The sequence below is a fragment of the Oncorhynchus mykiss genome, chromosome 2 (genome assembly GCF_013265735.2).
Source record: "Oncorhynchus mykiss isolate Arlee chromosome 2, USDA_OmykA_1.1, whole genome shotgun sequence".
Lineage (NCBI taxonomy): Eukaryota > Metazoa > Chordata > Actinopteri > Salmoniformes > Salmonidae > Oncorhynchus > Oncorhynchus mykiss.
The window spans coordinates 63707011-63724618 of NC_048566.1; the positions used below are offsets into that span (position 1 = coordinate 63707011).

The 17608-nt window shown below is 42.1% G+C and overlaps 2 protein-coding genes and 1 long non-coding RNA gene across 5 annotated transcripts in view; 2 read left to right on the top strand and 1 right to left on the bottom strand.

Moving 5' to 3' along the window:
- The window catches only part of plxnb2b (plexin b2b), a 184348-nt gene extending 181229 nt beyond the window's left edge, over positions 1-3119 (top strand). The window contains exon 37 of the mRNA XM_036952823.1: positions 111-3119. Within this exon, the coding sequence (XP_036808718.1) occupies positions 111-215 (105 nt within the window). The 3' untranslated portion in view covers positions 216-3119. The remainder of the gene's footprint in view (positions 1-110) is intronic.
- Positions 3120-6043: 2924 nt separating this feature from the next.
- tubgcp6 (tubulin, gamma complex associated protein 6) overlaps positions 6044-17608 on the top strand; it is a 28871-nt gene continuing 17306 nt past the window's right edge. For 2 of the 3 annotated variants that reach the window (XM_036952828.1, XM_036952833.1), the window contains exons 1-5: positions 6044-6696; positions 8578-9421; positions 9608-9771; positions 14938-15151; positions 15832-15993. In XM_036952828.1, coding sequence (XP_036808723.1) covers positions 8618-9421; positions 9608-9771; positions 14938-15151; positions 15832-15993 — 1344 coding nt within the window. In that variant the 5' untranslated portion in view covers positions 6044-6696; positions 8578-8617. The remainder of the gene's footprint in view (positions 6697-8577; positions 9422-9607; positions 9772-14937; positions 15152-15831; positions 15994-17608) is intronic. The other variant, XM_036952830.1, reaches the window with a different exon arrangement.
- LOC118941165 lies at positions 10827-11157 on the bottom strand. Its single transcript, XR_005037482.1, has 2 exons — positions 11081-11157; positions 10827-11043 (listed from the first exon to the last, which is right to left on the bottom strand). It is a non-coding gene; the product is annotated as an uncharacterized LOC118941165 (long non-coding RNA).

Genomic DNA, 17608 nt, shown 5'->3' on the forward strand with positions numbered 1-17608 from the left:
GAGCGATTCCAAAGACTCTCTGTCTCTGTCTCCACCCTCTGTCTGTCTTTCTCTGCCCCCCCCCCCCCATCTCTCCCCCTCTCCCACCCTCCCTCCCTGTCTTCCTACAGATCATCCAGTCCCTAGATGAGGACCCAGCAGCCCAGAGTAAACAGCTCACCCTGCGGCTGCAGCAGATAGCAGCCGCCCTGGAGAACAAAGTGACAGATCTCTAACCTACTGGAGGGGCCAGGGAGATGGAGGGAGGGAGATGGTACCGTGCCTCCAGTGTCCACAGGGGCTTATTTCTCCTGGCAAAGGAGAAAGAAACTGAGAAGATGGCCTCACAGGGCCTTGATGTTGATGATGACACCTTCAACCCAGCAGGCCCAGAATGTGGGACAGTTCAGAGTCTGCGGAGTGGCGCAGTATGGGACCAATGAAGCAAAGAGAGAGATAGATGAGGTTGGGTTACACATGCCGTCATAGGTACGCCTTAACTTAAGTCCACTTGCGAAACTGAAATAGGTGGTCCTCATTGCTCACTCTGGCTGTTTCCACAATGCAACAGGAGGCCAGCCGCCGGAAATAAGCCCCTGTGTCGATCACTCATGGCACAAAGAGATAATCAGATGTTCAATTTATTCCTGTCTAGAAAAGTTGTAAGAATTGTATTATATATATTTTTTATTGTGAGGTCTTAATGCGGAAAGCTTTACGAGGAGATATTATCTTTTTAAATGGACCGCCTTGTGGTGTGGATTGTGTTTCTATAGCCAGTGTGTGATTGCGGGTTTGTGTGCGTGTGTGCGTGCACGGGATGCCTACTGTCAGGCCACAGGGTGGATGCCCTATCTGTCATTTTAATCTCCACTAGTCACCGACAGACAGGAACCTGTTCTCCCACTGAGCTCCTCTACACAGACCAAAGGGTCATGCCTGGGACAGGCTAACTGACTGGGACAGGATATTAGAAATGACAGGCCGTCAATAGTGATTTTTTTCAAAATGATCGGTTTTTATTTGTGTTTAGAAAATGTGTTCACATGCTTCAGAGCTCGATCGAATGTTGTGGCTGCCAATACACCCGTAGGTCCTTACATTCAGAGATCAATAGCGCATCTGTTTCCCCTTGTAGGAGTACATACTAACACATTCCACTGAAACTTAAGCACTGTATGTATTAAAGGGTCAAAAAAATATATACTTTTGACAACCTTAGTTAGTTTTACCCTGCAGCCCCCCCCCCCCCCCCCCCCCCGATTCTGTGCAAGCAAAATAACAGATAATTGAATATATTTTGAATAATTCCTCTATGTAGCCAGTCAAGCATACATATTTAATAACAGCCGTGCAATAACATCCAAACTTTCAGACACAAGCAATGGGGATCATTCATATCCCACTCGTGTGTGTTACTTATACCATTTGTTGTTAACCATTTCATCTTCAGTAGCGATGCAGCAATACTTTATTTAGGACACGAGTACAAATATGCAGATGTGGGAAATAGAAATAATATGACAGGAGATATCGTACAGTAACCAACTTACTAAGTAATATGGCCATGATGGTACATGCTGTTAATCGTGTTTTGTGTTTCCTTATGCCGTTGTATGCCAAATTACCACTGTCATAATATCCCATAATAAGTTATGTTGTAAGCTTCAAACGGTACTAAATAGAATGGTACTCTTTTCAATGAGTAATGATTTCTACAACATGCATTGGTATGATGTGTCACAATTCAGGTTAATTCATGGTCATAATAATTCATTGCAATACAAATTGATATGGCATTCAAGTAGGCCATAGTTGAGCTGGTGCCTGATTATAATTTGGAGAATTTTTGCCAAGTCAAATCAGTTACATTTTCAATTTTCATCTTTCACGCGACCACAGATTTGTAATTTTCAAGCTCCCTGAATTTGACCATCAGTCAGTGCGTGGTCTAGTGTCAGAATAGATGTTTTAAGTTCCAGACCCCAGAATGTTAGTGATATTCCTGCCTTTGGTAGAGTGAGGTTTGCACAGAGCCTGTGCCTGCCTGTCTCCACAGCAGCTAGCCTGGCACCCTGGCCAAGCCGCACTTGGCACTGCCCACTCAGCACAGAACGGAGTGGCACACTGCATAATGGCATCAGTGGGGGATGTTTTTGCTCTTAATTGCATCCAGTCTGCATCCTCCTCTGACGCTGTTGTTTACCACAGCAGATTCCACTCCTGACCGAGTGATGCAAAAGCTTTTTTCAAGCCTTTCTTTAACCAAAACGTGCCTTATATGATGATAATAATACCATTTGTATTGTTTTATTGGTGATATAACTAAGCGGTTATAGTAATAGAAGACACAGCAATGTATTTGCGATTGTGATATGTATGTGCTATCAACTGCTACAGTTCTGCTGCAGGCATTGCGTGCCAATAGGCTGAAAACATTTCAGTATACTTTCTATGGTTGCATTGATGTGTGCATTTATTTTGGGTGTCAGTGGTGTGTGTGTGTGTGTGTGTTTTAGTAGGATCATGATGGCTATGGCAACAGCCCAAATAAGTGTAAAGCAGTAGCCAACCCCAAACGGTTTCCCCCTAAAATGTCTGGCATTCCTAAATTAGTCTTAAGACAAAGTTACAAATGTAGAATATTGAGTATAGCACAAATGGTTCCAATGTTGTTTTTGCCCCGTGATTCTAAGATGTTCCTCTGTGTGTATGAAAAACGACTATCTATACTCGACAATTACCTTTCTTACTGCTGTGCAGTAATTATTTTCATTTCTTGTTTCCTATAACATATACCTTTGTAAAAAGACAACATGTTGAAATACCGTATTCTAACTGTATAATCCTATGCATTAAGTCCCGGGGGGAGAGAAAAAACGAATTTGTTGTGCTGTTGTCGAGATCTTTCCTTTCCTTGTGAACGTGCCGTGACTTAAGAAAAATGGGACAGGAAATTAGTGCAGGACCTTAATGAAACCCAACATTTTTCTCATCCAAGGCAGCTCAGAAGACGCTGATTATGTTACCTGATCTGTTTGTAACGGATCACTCACTTCTCAAGAGGCTTGTGTGGATGGGGCAATTACATACAGGTTGCATCATCCACTCCTCCATGAATAAACTGAGACATCCATGTCCTTGGCTTCTTGTCCTTGTCTTTACCGCTCTGATGCCCTTTGTGTGTTTAGATGGAGATGTTCCACAACCTTTTGATCACATTTTATACTCTACTTGCATCCACAGTTCCACACCCAAAACACGGGCCTAATGATGCAATCGGGTCAATTTGAGGGAGGGATAGTTTTGTTAAAAAAAGATATTTGTAATCCTGATTTTTTTTGACCATGTTAACTTTTAACAACTTGCCCCCTGGATACAATCACCCCAAGCGATCTACCACGAGCAGCCTTCTAGGTACTAAAGCCTCAGGCCAAGTTTGGGATTGAAACACTCAGGGCTGAGTACCTCATGTGTTTATAATGTAAACAGACATATTATCATAAGGCCTCCAGTGATGGCCTTACATAAAAACTGCTTTGAAAACATGAATTCAAGCACTTACTGTACAGCTAAGAATTAATTTGGATGGGGGGGGATGAAAGAAAACATTTGGCTGGTCTAGTTGCCTAACAAACGTCGAAGCAGGGATGGGGATAGCATAGAGAGACTGACTCTCAGGGAGTCCATGTTCTTAACACGCTCAGAGATCTCAGAACTAGATATGCACACACACAGAGAACTTCAAGGCTGCTGCCACAGCGAGAGTGATTACATTTCCTTATCTCAACAACCCCAACAACGTCCTACACGCTATCACTGATAACTCCCACTTTTTTTAGACTTGCACTGTATTTGGAGAAATCTGATTGCTGATAAAAATATGTACATTTTTATATGGGAGTCAATATTATTTGGGAATGATCTTGTTGATAAGATTTTGAATTATTATTTGCACCTCTAGCAGCCAGATTGAGAATGATGCAACACACACATCATATAGTAGGCTATGAAAACAGAATTATCAGTCTGCTTCTTTACAGGGTGTCTTCTTCCAGACCAGAAATCAGGTTAAAATCTGCATGCCCCTGGTGTGTCTGCTCCTACCTCAGCCTCCATCCACAGTACAGCAGTGAGCCATGCCAGTCCCTCCCTCGGCTCGGCAGGCGATTGTTGTGTTTACTAGCAGTCTTGCATGTTTCACCTCCACGGGTTTCATAGCTTCTAATGAAGTTTGAGGTGTTGATTCCCACCACCGTGGGGGGAGGGGGCTTCATAGCCCACCAATGGCCTAGCGTGGAGAAAGAAACTTTGGTGGAAATGAAAACGAACAATAACACTGTGAAGAAGTCCGTTCCACACAGTTGTGGTTGTGAATGATACAGGACCAGGTACTGACCAGATGTGGGGCGATGATGTACCTCTCTGAGGTGAGAGTGGTATCAATGTGGACTGGGTTCTAAAAGTTACCTTTTTCTTTTGTCTTGAGTGTTCAAGTGCTGTATCGGTTTCATGAATGTTACAATATGTAGATGAATCATCAAGTTTATTAGTCTATGATTTGTAAATATCCCACCCACTGTGATGAGCCATGGAAGCTATGTAACTGCTAGACACACATGTATATTAAGTATTTCGAGGGAAAGTCAAGTGGTTAATAACAACATGATCCATTCACTAGAAGCCCCAAACTTTCTACATGTGGAAGTTTGCCAAATATGATGTAATTGATTCATAGCTACTTTGAGATTTGCCTCTGCATTGAATACAATGGAGGGCAGGTTTGTCCAGTCAAAATGTTAAAGGTTTGGCCCTTCACTATGGCTGTATCTTGAACTAAATGTGTCGGTAAGGAAGCAGTTATGCTTAAGTAAAATAAAGGAATTTTTGTATTTTTTATTATTGATTTAATGTAACCAAATTAAGTTTGCATCAAAAAATTACTCTTCATATTAAAAAAATAGAATAAAGTACTGACTTCTAAAACTGATCACAACCATGAAGTAAATTAATCTCAAACCGATTCAGTTCTTTGGAGAATGTTGAGTATGACTACTACCTTGGGTTATTATGAATAGTTGTCTGATGCAGTGAAACACTCTTCTAAGAAAAACTCTTCCAACACTGGAACAATGATTAGGCTTCTCTGTGCGTGTCATTAGGTGTGCCCTTAGATGCTGGGACTGAGAAAAACTTGGCCCACACAGGGAGCAGTGCGGCTTCTCAGTAGTGACTACTCTCTGATGTCAGTTACCTTTAGGACATGTGTGAGGCTAAAACCCTTCCCGCACAGGAAGCAGTGGTAAGGCTTCTCTCCTGTGATACAAACAAATACAATTCACACTGCAATCTGAGAAGTGTTCGCCTCAGAGGAGTCTGGTGGGAGGAACTATAGGAGGATGGACTCATTGTAATGGCTGGAATGGAATTGATGGAACGGAGTCAAACGTGGTTTTCATACGTTTGATAGCTTTCAATTAATACAGCGTTTAATAAATTGCATTCCAGTCATTACAATGAGCCTGTCCTCCTATAGCTCCTCCCACCAGCCACCACTCTTCAGTAGTGTCTTTGAGCCCAAGGATTTGAGAAGTCACACATGCAAACCAGAGGAGGCTGGTGGGTGGGGCTATAGGAGGACAGTGTCATTGGATGGTATTAATTCAGCTCGGTCCTCGAATCAGCTGTGTAGTGTTAGGGCAAAAACCAAAATGCGCAGTCCTGAGGACCGAGTTTGGGAAACGCTGAATGAATACCATTCAATGACCCTGTCCTCCTATAGTTCCCCACACCAGCCTCCTCTGATTTGCATGTGTGACTTCTCAAATCCTTAGGCTCAAAGAAACTACTAAACAGTGGTGGCTGGTGGGATGAGCTATAGGAGGTTCATTGTAATGACTGGAATGCAATTCATAGAATGGTATCAAACATGGAAACCACGTTTGACTCCGTTCCAACTATTCCATTCCAGCTATTACAATGTGGATGTCCTCCTATATATCCTCACACCAGCACCCACTGCTACTGAAGCAGTCCAATAAATGGCTATGTTTCGTCTTGATTTCCTCTGTCTGTGTTGTTTATTTGATGCGGTGAAACTGGGCCTCACTGACAGCCTGGATTGAAGCTCTCTCTTGTGTGAACCCAATTGCTAAATTATATTACTCCTTCTCTTTTCCTCTTCCACGACAATCGACGCTGTCCGCTTCTCTGGGCTGGAACACGACGGCCAGAAGAACCCGTGAACAATTTGGACTTGGTAGAGGCTAGCTAAATGTGAATGGAGTGGTTGGTAGATAAACAGTTGAGGTTGGTGGGCAATGTCGGCACAAATACACCGTATTTGACTTGTCTGTCAGTTGTACTTTAGCGCGCAATCATTGTTACCGGAAGTATGTCACACAAACGTACAGGAGTTAACCAATGAAATAGCCTGGTCTGGTATTTTGTCCACTCAGGTTGAGTGGGCGGGTCCAACGTGTAGTTGAGGTGGATGTACATGATACAGACAAAATAACGTACATTTTTGTTTTGAAACGTATTATGATGAACTACAGAAAGTAGATAACTAGTATGCATTAAATAGAGGCAAGTAACAAGTATACTGAGACATCTAGCTAGCTAACTTGCTAAACACGAATGATCCCTCCGTTACTGAACTAGCTAACAGCACCATCATCATGGAAGGAGGACCGAAAACCAATGTATGAGTTGAAGGTAGCTAACATTATTAACCAGCTAGCTAGTTAGGCATTATTATGGAATACACTTTGCTAGCATGCCTATATGTAGTTATTTTTGCCATCTCGGTGCTCACAACGTGGCTAGCTAGCTAAATGCATTTTGTTCGACGTTAGCCTAGCTACCCAGGCAGCTAACATTAGCTTGCAGTTCTGACTTGTTATACTGTGTCGTTAGGGAGTCGCCAGTTAGCTGCAGCTAACCTTGCTAGCTACTAGTCAATTGTACTCTGCTAATCAAATCAATTTGTATTAATGTTAGTTAGTTGCTCTCACTTAATTGTGCAGCCTACCCACCCACAAAAACATATCTGCATTCGGAAAGTATTCGGACCCCTTCACTTTTAACACATTTTGTTACGTTATTCTAAAATGGATGTAATTGTTTCCCACCTCCAATCTAACGTTACGCACAATAACCCATAATGACAAAGCAAAAAACTGGTTGAGAAATGTTGGCAAATGTGTGCATATATATATATATCTCTGAAATCACATTTACATAAGTATTCAGACCTTTTACTGAGTACTTTGTTGAAACTTCTTGGGTATGACTCTACAAGCTTGGCACACCTGTATTTGGAGAGTTTCTCCCATTCTTCTATGCAGATCCTCTCAAGCTCTGTCAGGTTGGATGGGGAGCATCGCTGCACAGCTTTTTTCAGGTCTCTCCAGATGTGTTCGATTGGGTTCAAGTCCGGGCTCTGGCTGGGCCACTCAAGGACATTCAGAGACTTGTCCCGAAGCCACACCTGTGTTGTCTTGGCTGTGTGCTTGTCCTGTTAGAAGGGGAACATTCGCTCCAGTCTGAGGTCCTGAGCGCTCTGGAACAGGTTTTCATTAAGGATCTCTCTGTACTTTGCTCCGTTCAGCTTTGCCTCGATCCTGACGAGGCTCCCAGTCCCTGCCGCTGAAAAACATCCCCACAGCATCATCTTAGGGATAGTATTGGCCAGGTGATGAGCGGTGCCTGGTTTCCTCCAGACACTTGGCATTCAGGCCAAAGACTTCAATCTTGGTTTCATCAGACCAGAGAATCTTGTTTATCATGGTCAGAGTCCTTTAGGTGCCTTTTGGCAAACTCCAAGCAGGCTGTCATGTTCCTTTTACTGAGGAGTGTCTTCTGTCTGGCCACTCTACCATAAAAGCCTGATCGGTGGAGTATTGTAGGGATGGTTGTCCTTCCCGAAGGTTCTCCCATCTCCACAGAGGAACTCTGGAGCTCTGTCAGAGTGACCATCGGGTTGGGGGACCTTCAATGCTGCAGACATGTTTTGGGACCCTTCCCCAGATCTGTGCCTTGACCCAGTCCTGTCTCTGAGCTCTTTTGGACAATTTCTTCAACCTCATGGCTTGGATTTTGCTCTGACATGCACTGTCAACTGTGGGACCTTTTATATAGACAGGTATGTGCCTTTCCAAATCTAGTCCAGTCAATTGAATTTACCACAGATGGACTCAAATCAACTTGTAGAAACATCTCAAGGATGGTCAATGGAAACAGGATGCACCTGAGGGCAATATCGAGTGTCATTACAAAGGGTCTGAGTATTTATGTAAAGGTATTTCAGTTATTATTATTTTTTTTATATACATTTGCAAACATGTCTAAACCTGTTTTTGCTTTGTCATTATGGGGTATTGTGTGTAGATTTGGGGGGGGGGGGCTCATTTAATTCATTTTAGAATAAGGCTGTAAGGTAACAAAATGTGGAAAAGTGAAGGGGTCTGAATACCTTCTGAATGCTTCGGAGCTAGCTTGATTTCCAAATGATTATGCTGCACTGACTCAACTCACAAACTGCACTACAGTATGTTCAAGTGTTGTATGTTTCAAAAACAATGTCTGTATCCATAGGTCAGAAGTAATCAATCACATCAACTGACCAGCTACAACCATGTACTCCAGTCCAGATGTCTGCCTTAAATCTGGCAGTCACAACAGTAGCAGTAACAGCAACAGCATCACTGAACTCCTGGGCTCCCTGTGTGACAGCAGCCTCACTGGGGTGTCATGGAAACGTCGTGCTCTAGGAGGGGTGTCTCGAGAGGGGGTCCGCCGCACTCTCAGAAAGCGTGCCTACGGGGCCCTGCTGTCCAAACTGTTCCAGGAGGGCTCCCCGAAAGGGTTATTGTCAGTACCTAGTGCCACGTCCACCACCCCGCCCAGAAACAAGCTACTTATGATATCCTTTGACCTGCGAGTGGCGGGGTGCCAGGACGAGGCCGAGAGGCTGGAGGAGCAGCTGGGGAGGCTAAGTGAGGGGCCCGCCTCGGGTCTGAAGGAGCTGGACTCTGTGCTGGAGCTCTTGGTGCAGCTGACTGGCTCTGCACCCCCACCCCCGGCCTCATTCAGCAGGGACTACATGCGCAGGGAGAGGCCCGTGTTGAGGAGGCCTCCACTGGGGGGCTACCAGAGCGAGGAGCTGCAGAGGTTGGAGGCCCGAGCCTGGGCCCTGATGTGTGGGGAGGAGTGGGGATCCCTGAAGGGTCTGTGTGGGACTCTGGGTCTGATGGATGCTCCTCCGGGCACAGGCCTGCTGGCACTGAGGAGGAGGTCCGATGTAGAGGAGAAGTTTGAGAAGGAGACCAGGATGTCTCTGTTTGGAGCCCTGCAACACTCCCGTACCTCAGACCTGGACATCAGGCTCAATCTGCCTCCTGTTCCCAGCAATGCTGATGTCACTGGGCTAGCCATACGGGTAAGACTGACACTGATATGAGTGGATGTATGACCAATTTCAGTTAATTTGGTTGCAGTGAGTGGTTCTTTTTTGACAATGGTAAAACGTACTGTAGTCAATATGTCAGACCAAATTGATTTGTTCTTACGGGCACTGGATGATTAGTCATTATAATCAATGATCTCTTGTTTGTGGTCTAACCAGGTGCCACCTTGTTTGGACCAGTTAGAAGATGAGGGCTTCCAGTCAGCCTCCAACCTAACCCCAGACTCCCAGTCAGAGCCCAGTCCCAGCCCAGAACTTGATGTCTGGGACGCCCTGAGGACTTTTGAGCCTGGGAGACGCCGCTGCTGGGAGTCTGTTGGCTGGTAAGGGAGAGATACAAGACTGTTTGAAAGACTGGAACATATAACTGAGGGGAAATTCCACGGTAACGGGTTACGATTTGACTCCTGATTTTTCACATTAAAATGTATGCCAAACAAAAACGATTTATTTACAAGTTTAACCAACCATACAACTCTATGCGCAAGGAATTCTTTCAACAATTTACACAGAACATTTCATGAAAATACATATACTGGAAGAGCTGTGCAGATGCAAAGTTGATAACAGAATTATGGTAAAATCTCCCTCAGTTTATGCGACCACGTTTTCCAAATACTCTGTTAAATATCTGTTCCGAATTAAAATTAAAAAAATGTCTGCAGAAAGATTGGAGTGTCAGCTATGATATGACACCTTGAGTTTAAAAAACAATAACATTTTGGTTATTAAACTACAGTAGGTGAAGTGGATTTACATCAGGTAACGGAATTACTTTAACGGAATTAGGTACACAAAGGTAGAAATATGCAATGTATTTATTCCTTATATTTGTGTATTATTCTATACACTGGTTATTCTTATTATGAGCTCCGCCCCCAAACAAGACCACATTTGGTGGGTTCTGACCAGACATCCATGTTTCACAAGTTTGGACCTCACGGTAGAGTACAGTACATTAGTGTACAGTAAAATAGATATGTACAGTACATTAAACTTTACTCTAGTGTGCTCTACTGTCCAAACATGTGTAACATAGATCTCTGGTTCAGATTTGGTCCGACCAGGGCAGATTGGATTTATTTGGGTAAAATAAATGTCCAGTGTGGACCCAGAGGATAGTGGTCCTCAATGGTAAAAACAAATAACACATAATGATTTAAAAGGAAAGACACAATTACAAATAACCACATTACATTCATTTACAGTATATTGACATCCTAAAAAGTGGCACTTAAAAGCACATTTCCTTAATACATTTTTTTTTTAAAAAGCTCTTCATTGCACATAATCCCTAACCTAGGAAACTAGCTCTTCATTGCATATAATCCCTAACCTAGGAAACAAGCTCTTCATTGCACATAATCCCTAACCTAGGAAACAAGCTCTTCATTGCACATAATCCCTAACCTAGGAAACAAGCTCTTCATTGCATATAATCCCTAACCTAGGAAACAAGCTCTTCATTGCACATAATCCCTAACATAGGAAACAAGCTCTTCATTGCACATAATCCCTAACCTAGGAAACAAGCTCTTCATTGCACATAATCCCTAACCTAGGAAACAAGCTCTTCATTGCACATAATCCCTAACCTAGGAAACAAGCTCTTCATTGCACATAATCCCTAACCTAGGAAACAAGCTCTTCATAGAACTATGTGCAATTTTGCTGCTTGTAGGCTACTGTCTGTAATTTCTCAATATATTTATTGATGTGTGGTCTAACACGTGCGCAATGATGATCAGTGATTTAGTGCGTTTTTATTGGGTAAGCATTGCAATATGCCCGCCTCAATATTTTCAGCCGTAGGTGGTAATATCTCTAGAGGTTAATCCGTCCTCAGTATTGTGAAACAATTCTAATGTTAAGGTAAGATTTTAATTGAGAAAGCTGATCTGAGTGCATCCTTTCAATCCTATTAGTATCGACGCATGCTCCAACGACGCACTTAGCCACCGTTTTCTCCGCGCGGTGTTTTGGGAAATGTACGTTTACATCAGCTTTTGTAGGATAGATGCATTGTTAAAGCAATTGTAAGCCTAAGTTACATCTATATTAGGAAACCGGGCCCAGACTGTTGTCAGTCTTGCTTTGACCACCAGATGACAGAAAGAGGAAGAAAATAAAAGTTTTGTAAACTGAATATAACAGTATAGCAGTTGAAGCGAGGACAGTAGCGGGTGAAAATAGATCAACTATCCTAAACAATGCACATGCAATTGGTTTGAATGCCTTTTAGTGATTACATACAGTCTTGTAGGAATTCAGTGTTGGTTAGATGATCGAGTTTAGGGAACTGTGTGTCTAATTTCATGGTGGTTATTGACCTGTGAGTAAGAGTCTTACCTGACGTAATAAAGGTATCACTAGTCACTGTAAATAACCGCACTTTAATACATTTTACATATCCTACATTACTCACCTCATGTACAGTGGGGCAAAAAAGTATTTAGTCAGCCACCAATTGTGCAAGTTCTCCCACTTAAAAAGATGAGAGAGGCCTGTAATTTTTATCATAGGTACACTTCAACTATAACAGACAAAATGAGGAAAAATAAATTCAGATAATCACATTGTAGGATTTTTAATGAATTTATTTGCAAATTATGGTGGACAATAAGTATTTGGTCACCTACAAACAAGCAAGATTTCTGGCTCTCACAGACCTGTAACTTTGTCCTCTGTCCTCCACTCGTTACCTGTATTAATTACATCTATATTAGGAAACAGGCCCAGACTGTTGTCAGTCTTGCTTTGACCACCTCCTCTTTGGAGGGAGTTGAAAGTCCGTGTTGCCCAGCAACAGCCCCAAAACATCACTGCTCTAGAGGAGATCTGCATGGGGGAATGGGCCAAAATACCAGGAAACAGTGTGTGAAAACCTTGTGAAGACTTACAGAAAACGTTTGACCTCTGTCATTGCCAACAAAGGGTATATAACAAAGTATTGAGATCAACTTTTGTTATTGACCAAATACTTATTTTCCACCATAATTTGCAAATAAATTCATTAAAAATCCTACAATGTGATTTTCTGGATTTTTTTCCGTCATTTTGTCTGTCATAGTTGAAGTGATGAAAATTACAGGCCTCTCTCATCTTTTTAAGTGGGAGAACTTGTACAATTGGTGGCTGACGAAATACTTTTTTGCCCCACTGTATATACTGTATTCTATACCATCTACTGCATCTTGCCTATGCCGCACGGCCATCGCTTATCAAAATATATTTATATGCACATATTCTTATTCATCCATTTACATTTGTGTGTATGAGGTAGTTGTGCATTTGTTAGATTACTTGTTAGATATTACTGCATTGTCGGAACTAGAGGCACAAGATTTTCACAACACTCGCATTAACATCTGCTAACCATGTGTATGTGACCAATAAAATTGTATTTGATTATTAAACAGTAATAAGCTGAACATGACAGTATGCCAGTTGAAGGGAGGACAGTAGCAGGTGACCCAACTGTGGTTTGTGACTGATTTCCCATTGTAGCTAATTCAATTGCATTAATTCATTCCATAACATATTATTTTCACATATTTCATAATCAGAAATGATATCATTAAAAACACTGACTAATTGGTAGGTCTACCTTTACTTGTTACTTCTGTGAACTTTCATTATCCTCCTCATGAGGGAAAGAAATTAGGAAATATCTTAAGATATCTGGGTTTTTGGTAACAAGCCACAAGGCAATATTTCATAAATTTACCGAAGGCAAATAATTTATCCAAAATGAAATATAAATGTTGATATTAGTTGGTAGGGGTCTTTACTTCATTATGTGTTTTGATGTATTTCAAATACGTTTTTAATAATTTTTCTGGTAGATGTTTAAGACCCCTTTTCTGTCTGTTTGACAAGAAATCAAAGCCTTTGCTTATTCCTAATTTGTATTATGGAAAATGTGTTGAAAAATCTATGCCTTAATTTCTCAAATATACACTACCGGTCAAAAGTTTTAGCACACCTACGGTACTCATTCAAGGGGTTTTCTTTATTTTTACTATTTTCTACATTGTAGATTAATAGTGAAGACATCAAAACTATGAAATAACATATATGGAATCACGTAGTAACCAATTTGTTTTTAAACAAATCCAAATATATTTTATATTTGAGATTCTTCAAATAGCTGCCCTTTGCCTTGATGACAGCTTTGCACACTCTTGACATTCTCTCAACCAGCTTCATGGGGTAGTCACCTGGAATCCATTTCAAATAACTGGTGTGCCTTCTTAAAAGTTAATTTGTGGAATTTCTTTCCCAATTTGGTAAAAGACCAAATAAACAACGAGAAATGACAGTCCATCATTACTTTAAGACGTGAAGGTCAGTCTACGAAACATTTCAATAACTTTGAACATTTCTTCAAGTGCAGTCGCAAAAAACCATCAAGCGCTATGATGAAACTGGCTCTCATGAGGACCGCCACAGGAAAGGACGACCCAGAGTTACCTCTGCTGCAGAGGATAAGTTCATTTGAGTTACCAGCCCAGATAAATGCTTCACAGAGTTCAAGTAACAGACATATCTCAACATCAACTGTTTAGAGGAGACTGTGTGAATCAGGCCTTCATGGTCGAATTGCTGCAAAGAAACCACTACTAAAGGACACCAATAAGAAGAGACTTGCTTGGGCCAAGAAACACGAGCAATGGTCATTGTAGACGGGTGGAAATCTGTCCTTTGGTCTGGAATCCAAATTGGAGATTTTTGGTTCCAACCGCCGTGTCTTTGTGAGACGCGGTGTGGGTGAACAGACGATCTCTGCTAGTGTATTTCCCACCGTGAAGCATTGAGGAGGAGGTGTGGTGGTGGGGTGCTTTGCTGGTGACACTGTCTGTGATTTATTTAGATTTCAACGCACATTTAACCAGCATGGCTACCACAGCATTCTGCAGCGATATGCCATCCCATCTGGTTTGGGCTTAGTAAGGGCTATTGAACCAAGAAGGAGAGTGGAGTGCTGCATCAGATGACCTGGCCTCCACAACCCCCTGACCTCAACCAAATTGAGATGGTTTGGGATGAGTCGGACCGCAGAGTGAAGGAAAAGCAACCATCAAGTGTTCAGCATATGTGAGAACTCCTTCAAGACGGTTGGAAAAGCATTCCAGGTGAAGCTGGTTGAGGGAATGCCAAGTGTGCAAAGCTGTCATCAAGGCAAAGGGTGGCTAAAATATAGACTTTTATGGTTACATGATTCCATATGTGTTATGTCATAATTTTCATGTATTCACTATTATTCTACAATGTAGAAAATAGTAAAAATAAAGAAAAACCCTTCAATGAGTAGGTGTTCTAAAAAATTTGACCAGTAGTGTAGATTCTTAGCTTTCATTTGACACCCAATATGACACGATCCTTTGAACACATGTTGGTGCTCATGGGGCCTTTTTAGATGGAAATGGCCTAAGATGTTAGAATTATTCCAGAATAATTCATCAAGCATAAACTCTTTCTCCCACCAGCCCACCAGGGAAGAGGGAATTCCCCTACCTGACGGAGGGAGGCAGGGAGGCTTTTGATCAGCTCTACAGGCTGTGGGAGGGGGAGATGAGGGTGGTATGCTCTGCCTCCCCTTCGCCCCTCCTGCCCCTGCCTCTGGACTGTCAGACCCAGCTGGTCAGTGACCTACTTAATGTATTGATCGGGGTGGCGTCTACTACCTTCCCCCTCAACCAGGTACTGTAACCCCATCACCTTAACTCTGGCTGTAGTCTGCATACTACTTTATTTGGTTTGGTGTATATGTAATATAAATAGATAGCGTGTTATACAATGGGTGATTCTAATCCAGAATGCTGATTGGTTAAAACCACATTCCAGCCAGTATCTATTCTACAAGTTACCACCTAATAAATCTATGACATTAAAATGCCTATTTACTCTGTTCCATTTGACTGCGCAATCCACTGTCTCATCAGCCCAGCCAGGCAATTTATAAACTTGAACTCCACTATAAAAAGCATCTGGACATTTATCTAATTTCTTTTAGACTAACACTTGGTTTTCAACAGCTGAGATTTGTATATATCTTGCGGTCTGTCTTTCCGACATTTACAACGTAATTTCAATATTCAAATTCGATCTTTAGCTGTCCCATAGTAATGAACGTGTCGGAAGTCGGGACGAGACCGTCAGGCAGCATTTCTCAGCCAGTCGAAATCATGAATCAGCTGGCATAATTTTTAAGGATATATACAAAGAAATATCAATTGAAAGAAGGTCAAACTAAACGAAGTGCAGCTAGTTTACTTTGTCTCAGGCCTAACAACACCCGTGCCAAAATATCATCCAAACACTAGCTTCATTGGCATTCTCACTTAATTACATAATGGATTCAATTTTTTCTCTTTCTCCAGGTGTGTGTAAATTTTGACGTTCGACCCGGAGTGTGTGTGTCGGGAGCGTCACCGGAGAGTGTGTCTCGTTTGCTTGGCGAGCTGGCTCAGTATGGCACCCATTACCTGAGGCTCAGTCGCTTCGTTCTGCAGAGTGCCCAAAAGAGAGGTCTAGTCTTCCAGGTATGGTCCTTCAATCGTTATATACCGCCCTGTTGCATCTGTTATCGTGGCTGATATTCACAAAGTGTCTCAGAGTAAAAGTGCTGATCTAGGATCAGTTTAGCCTTTTATATTATAATTACTGGATAGGGGTAATTTTCTGGTGTATAAACGGTGTGGGTTTCAAGGCCTTTTGAAGTAAGACATTAAGGAATAGCCATGGGTAACACTTTACTTTAGGCCTGCAGGTAAAGACATTATGATGTGGTTATAATGCATTATAAACTGGGTGGTTCGAACCCTGAATGCTGATTGGCTGAAAGCCATGGTATATCAGACCGTATACCACGGGTAAGAACAGTAAAAAAAAGTTGCATCTTCACTGTTGATGTTGAGACTGGTGTTTTGCGGGTACTATTTAATGAAGCTGCCTGTTGAGGACTTGTGAGGCGTCTGTTTCTCAAACTAGACACTAATGCACTTGTCTTCTTGCTCAGTTGTGCACCGGGGCCTCCCACTCTTTCTATTCTGGTTAGGGCCAGTTTGCGCTGTTCTGTGAAGGGAGTAGTACACAGCGTTGTACGAGATCTTCAGTTTCTTGGCAATTTCTCGCATGGAATAGCCTGCATTTCTCAGAACAAGAATAGACTGGCGAGTTTCAGAAGAAAGTCTGTTTCTGGCCATTTTGAGTTTCTAAACAGTTTTATTGCTTCTTTAATCAGGACAACAGTTTTCAGCTGTTCTAACATAATTGCAAAAGGGTTTTCTAATGATCAATTAGCCTTTTTAAAATGATAAACTTGGATTAGCTAACACAATGTGCCATTGGAACACAGGAGTGATGGTTGTTGATAATGGGCCTCTGTATGACTAATGTAGATAATTTATGGAATATCTGCCATTTCCAGCTACAATATTCATTTTATTTTAATGGACAACATTTTTTTGCTTTTCTGTCAAACAAGGACATTTCTAAGTGACCCCAAACTTTTGAACGGTAATGTAGTAAAAGTGTTAAACAAATCAAGATATATTTGAGATTCTTCAATGTAGCCACCCTTTATCTTGATGACAGCTTTACACACTCTTGGCATTCTCTCAACCAGCTTCACGAGGAACATTTTCCTATGGTCTTGAAGGAGTTCCCACATATGCTGAGTACTTGTTGGCTGCTTTTCCTTCACTCTGCGGTCCAACTCATCCCAAACCATCTCAATTGGGTTGAGTTCAGGTGATTGTGGAGCACTCCATCACTCTCCTTCTTGGTCAAATAGCCCTTATATTCAGGGAAAGAGGGGGATACAAAGTCAGTTGTACATCTGAATTCCTTCAACTGAAATGTGTCTTCCGCATTTAATCCAGCCCCTCTGAATCAGAGATGTTCGGGGACTGCCTTAATCGACATTCACGTCTTCGGCGCCCGGGGGACATTGGGTTAACTGCCTTGCTCGGGGGCAGAACGACGGATTTTTACCAGCTCAGGATTCGATCCAGCAACCTTTCAGTAACTGGCCCAATGCTCTAACCACTAGACTGCCTGGAGGTGTGTTTTGGATCATTGTCCTGTTGAAAAACAAATGATCGTCCCAAGTGCAAACCAGATGGTATGACATATCGCTACAGAATGCTGTGGTAG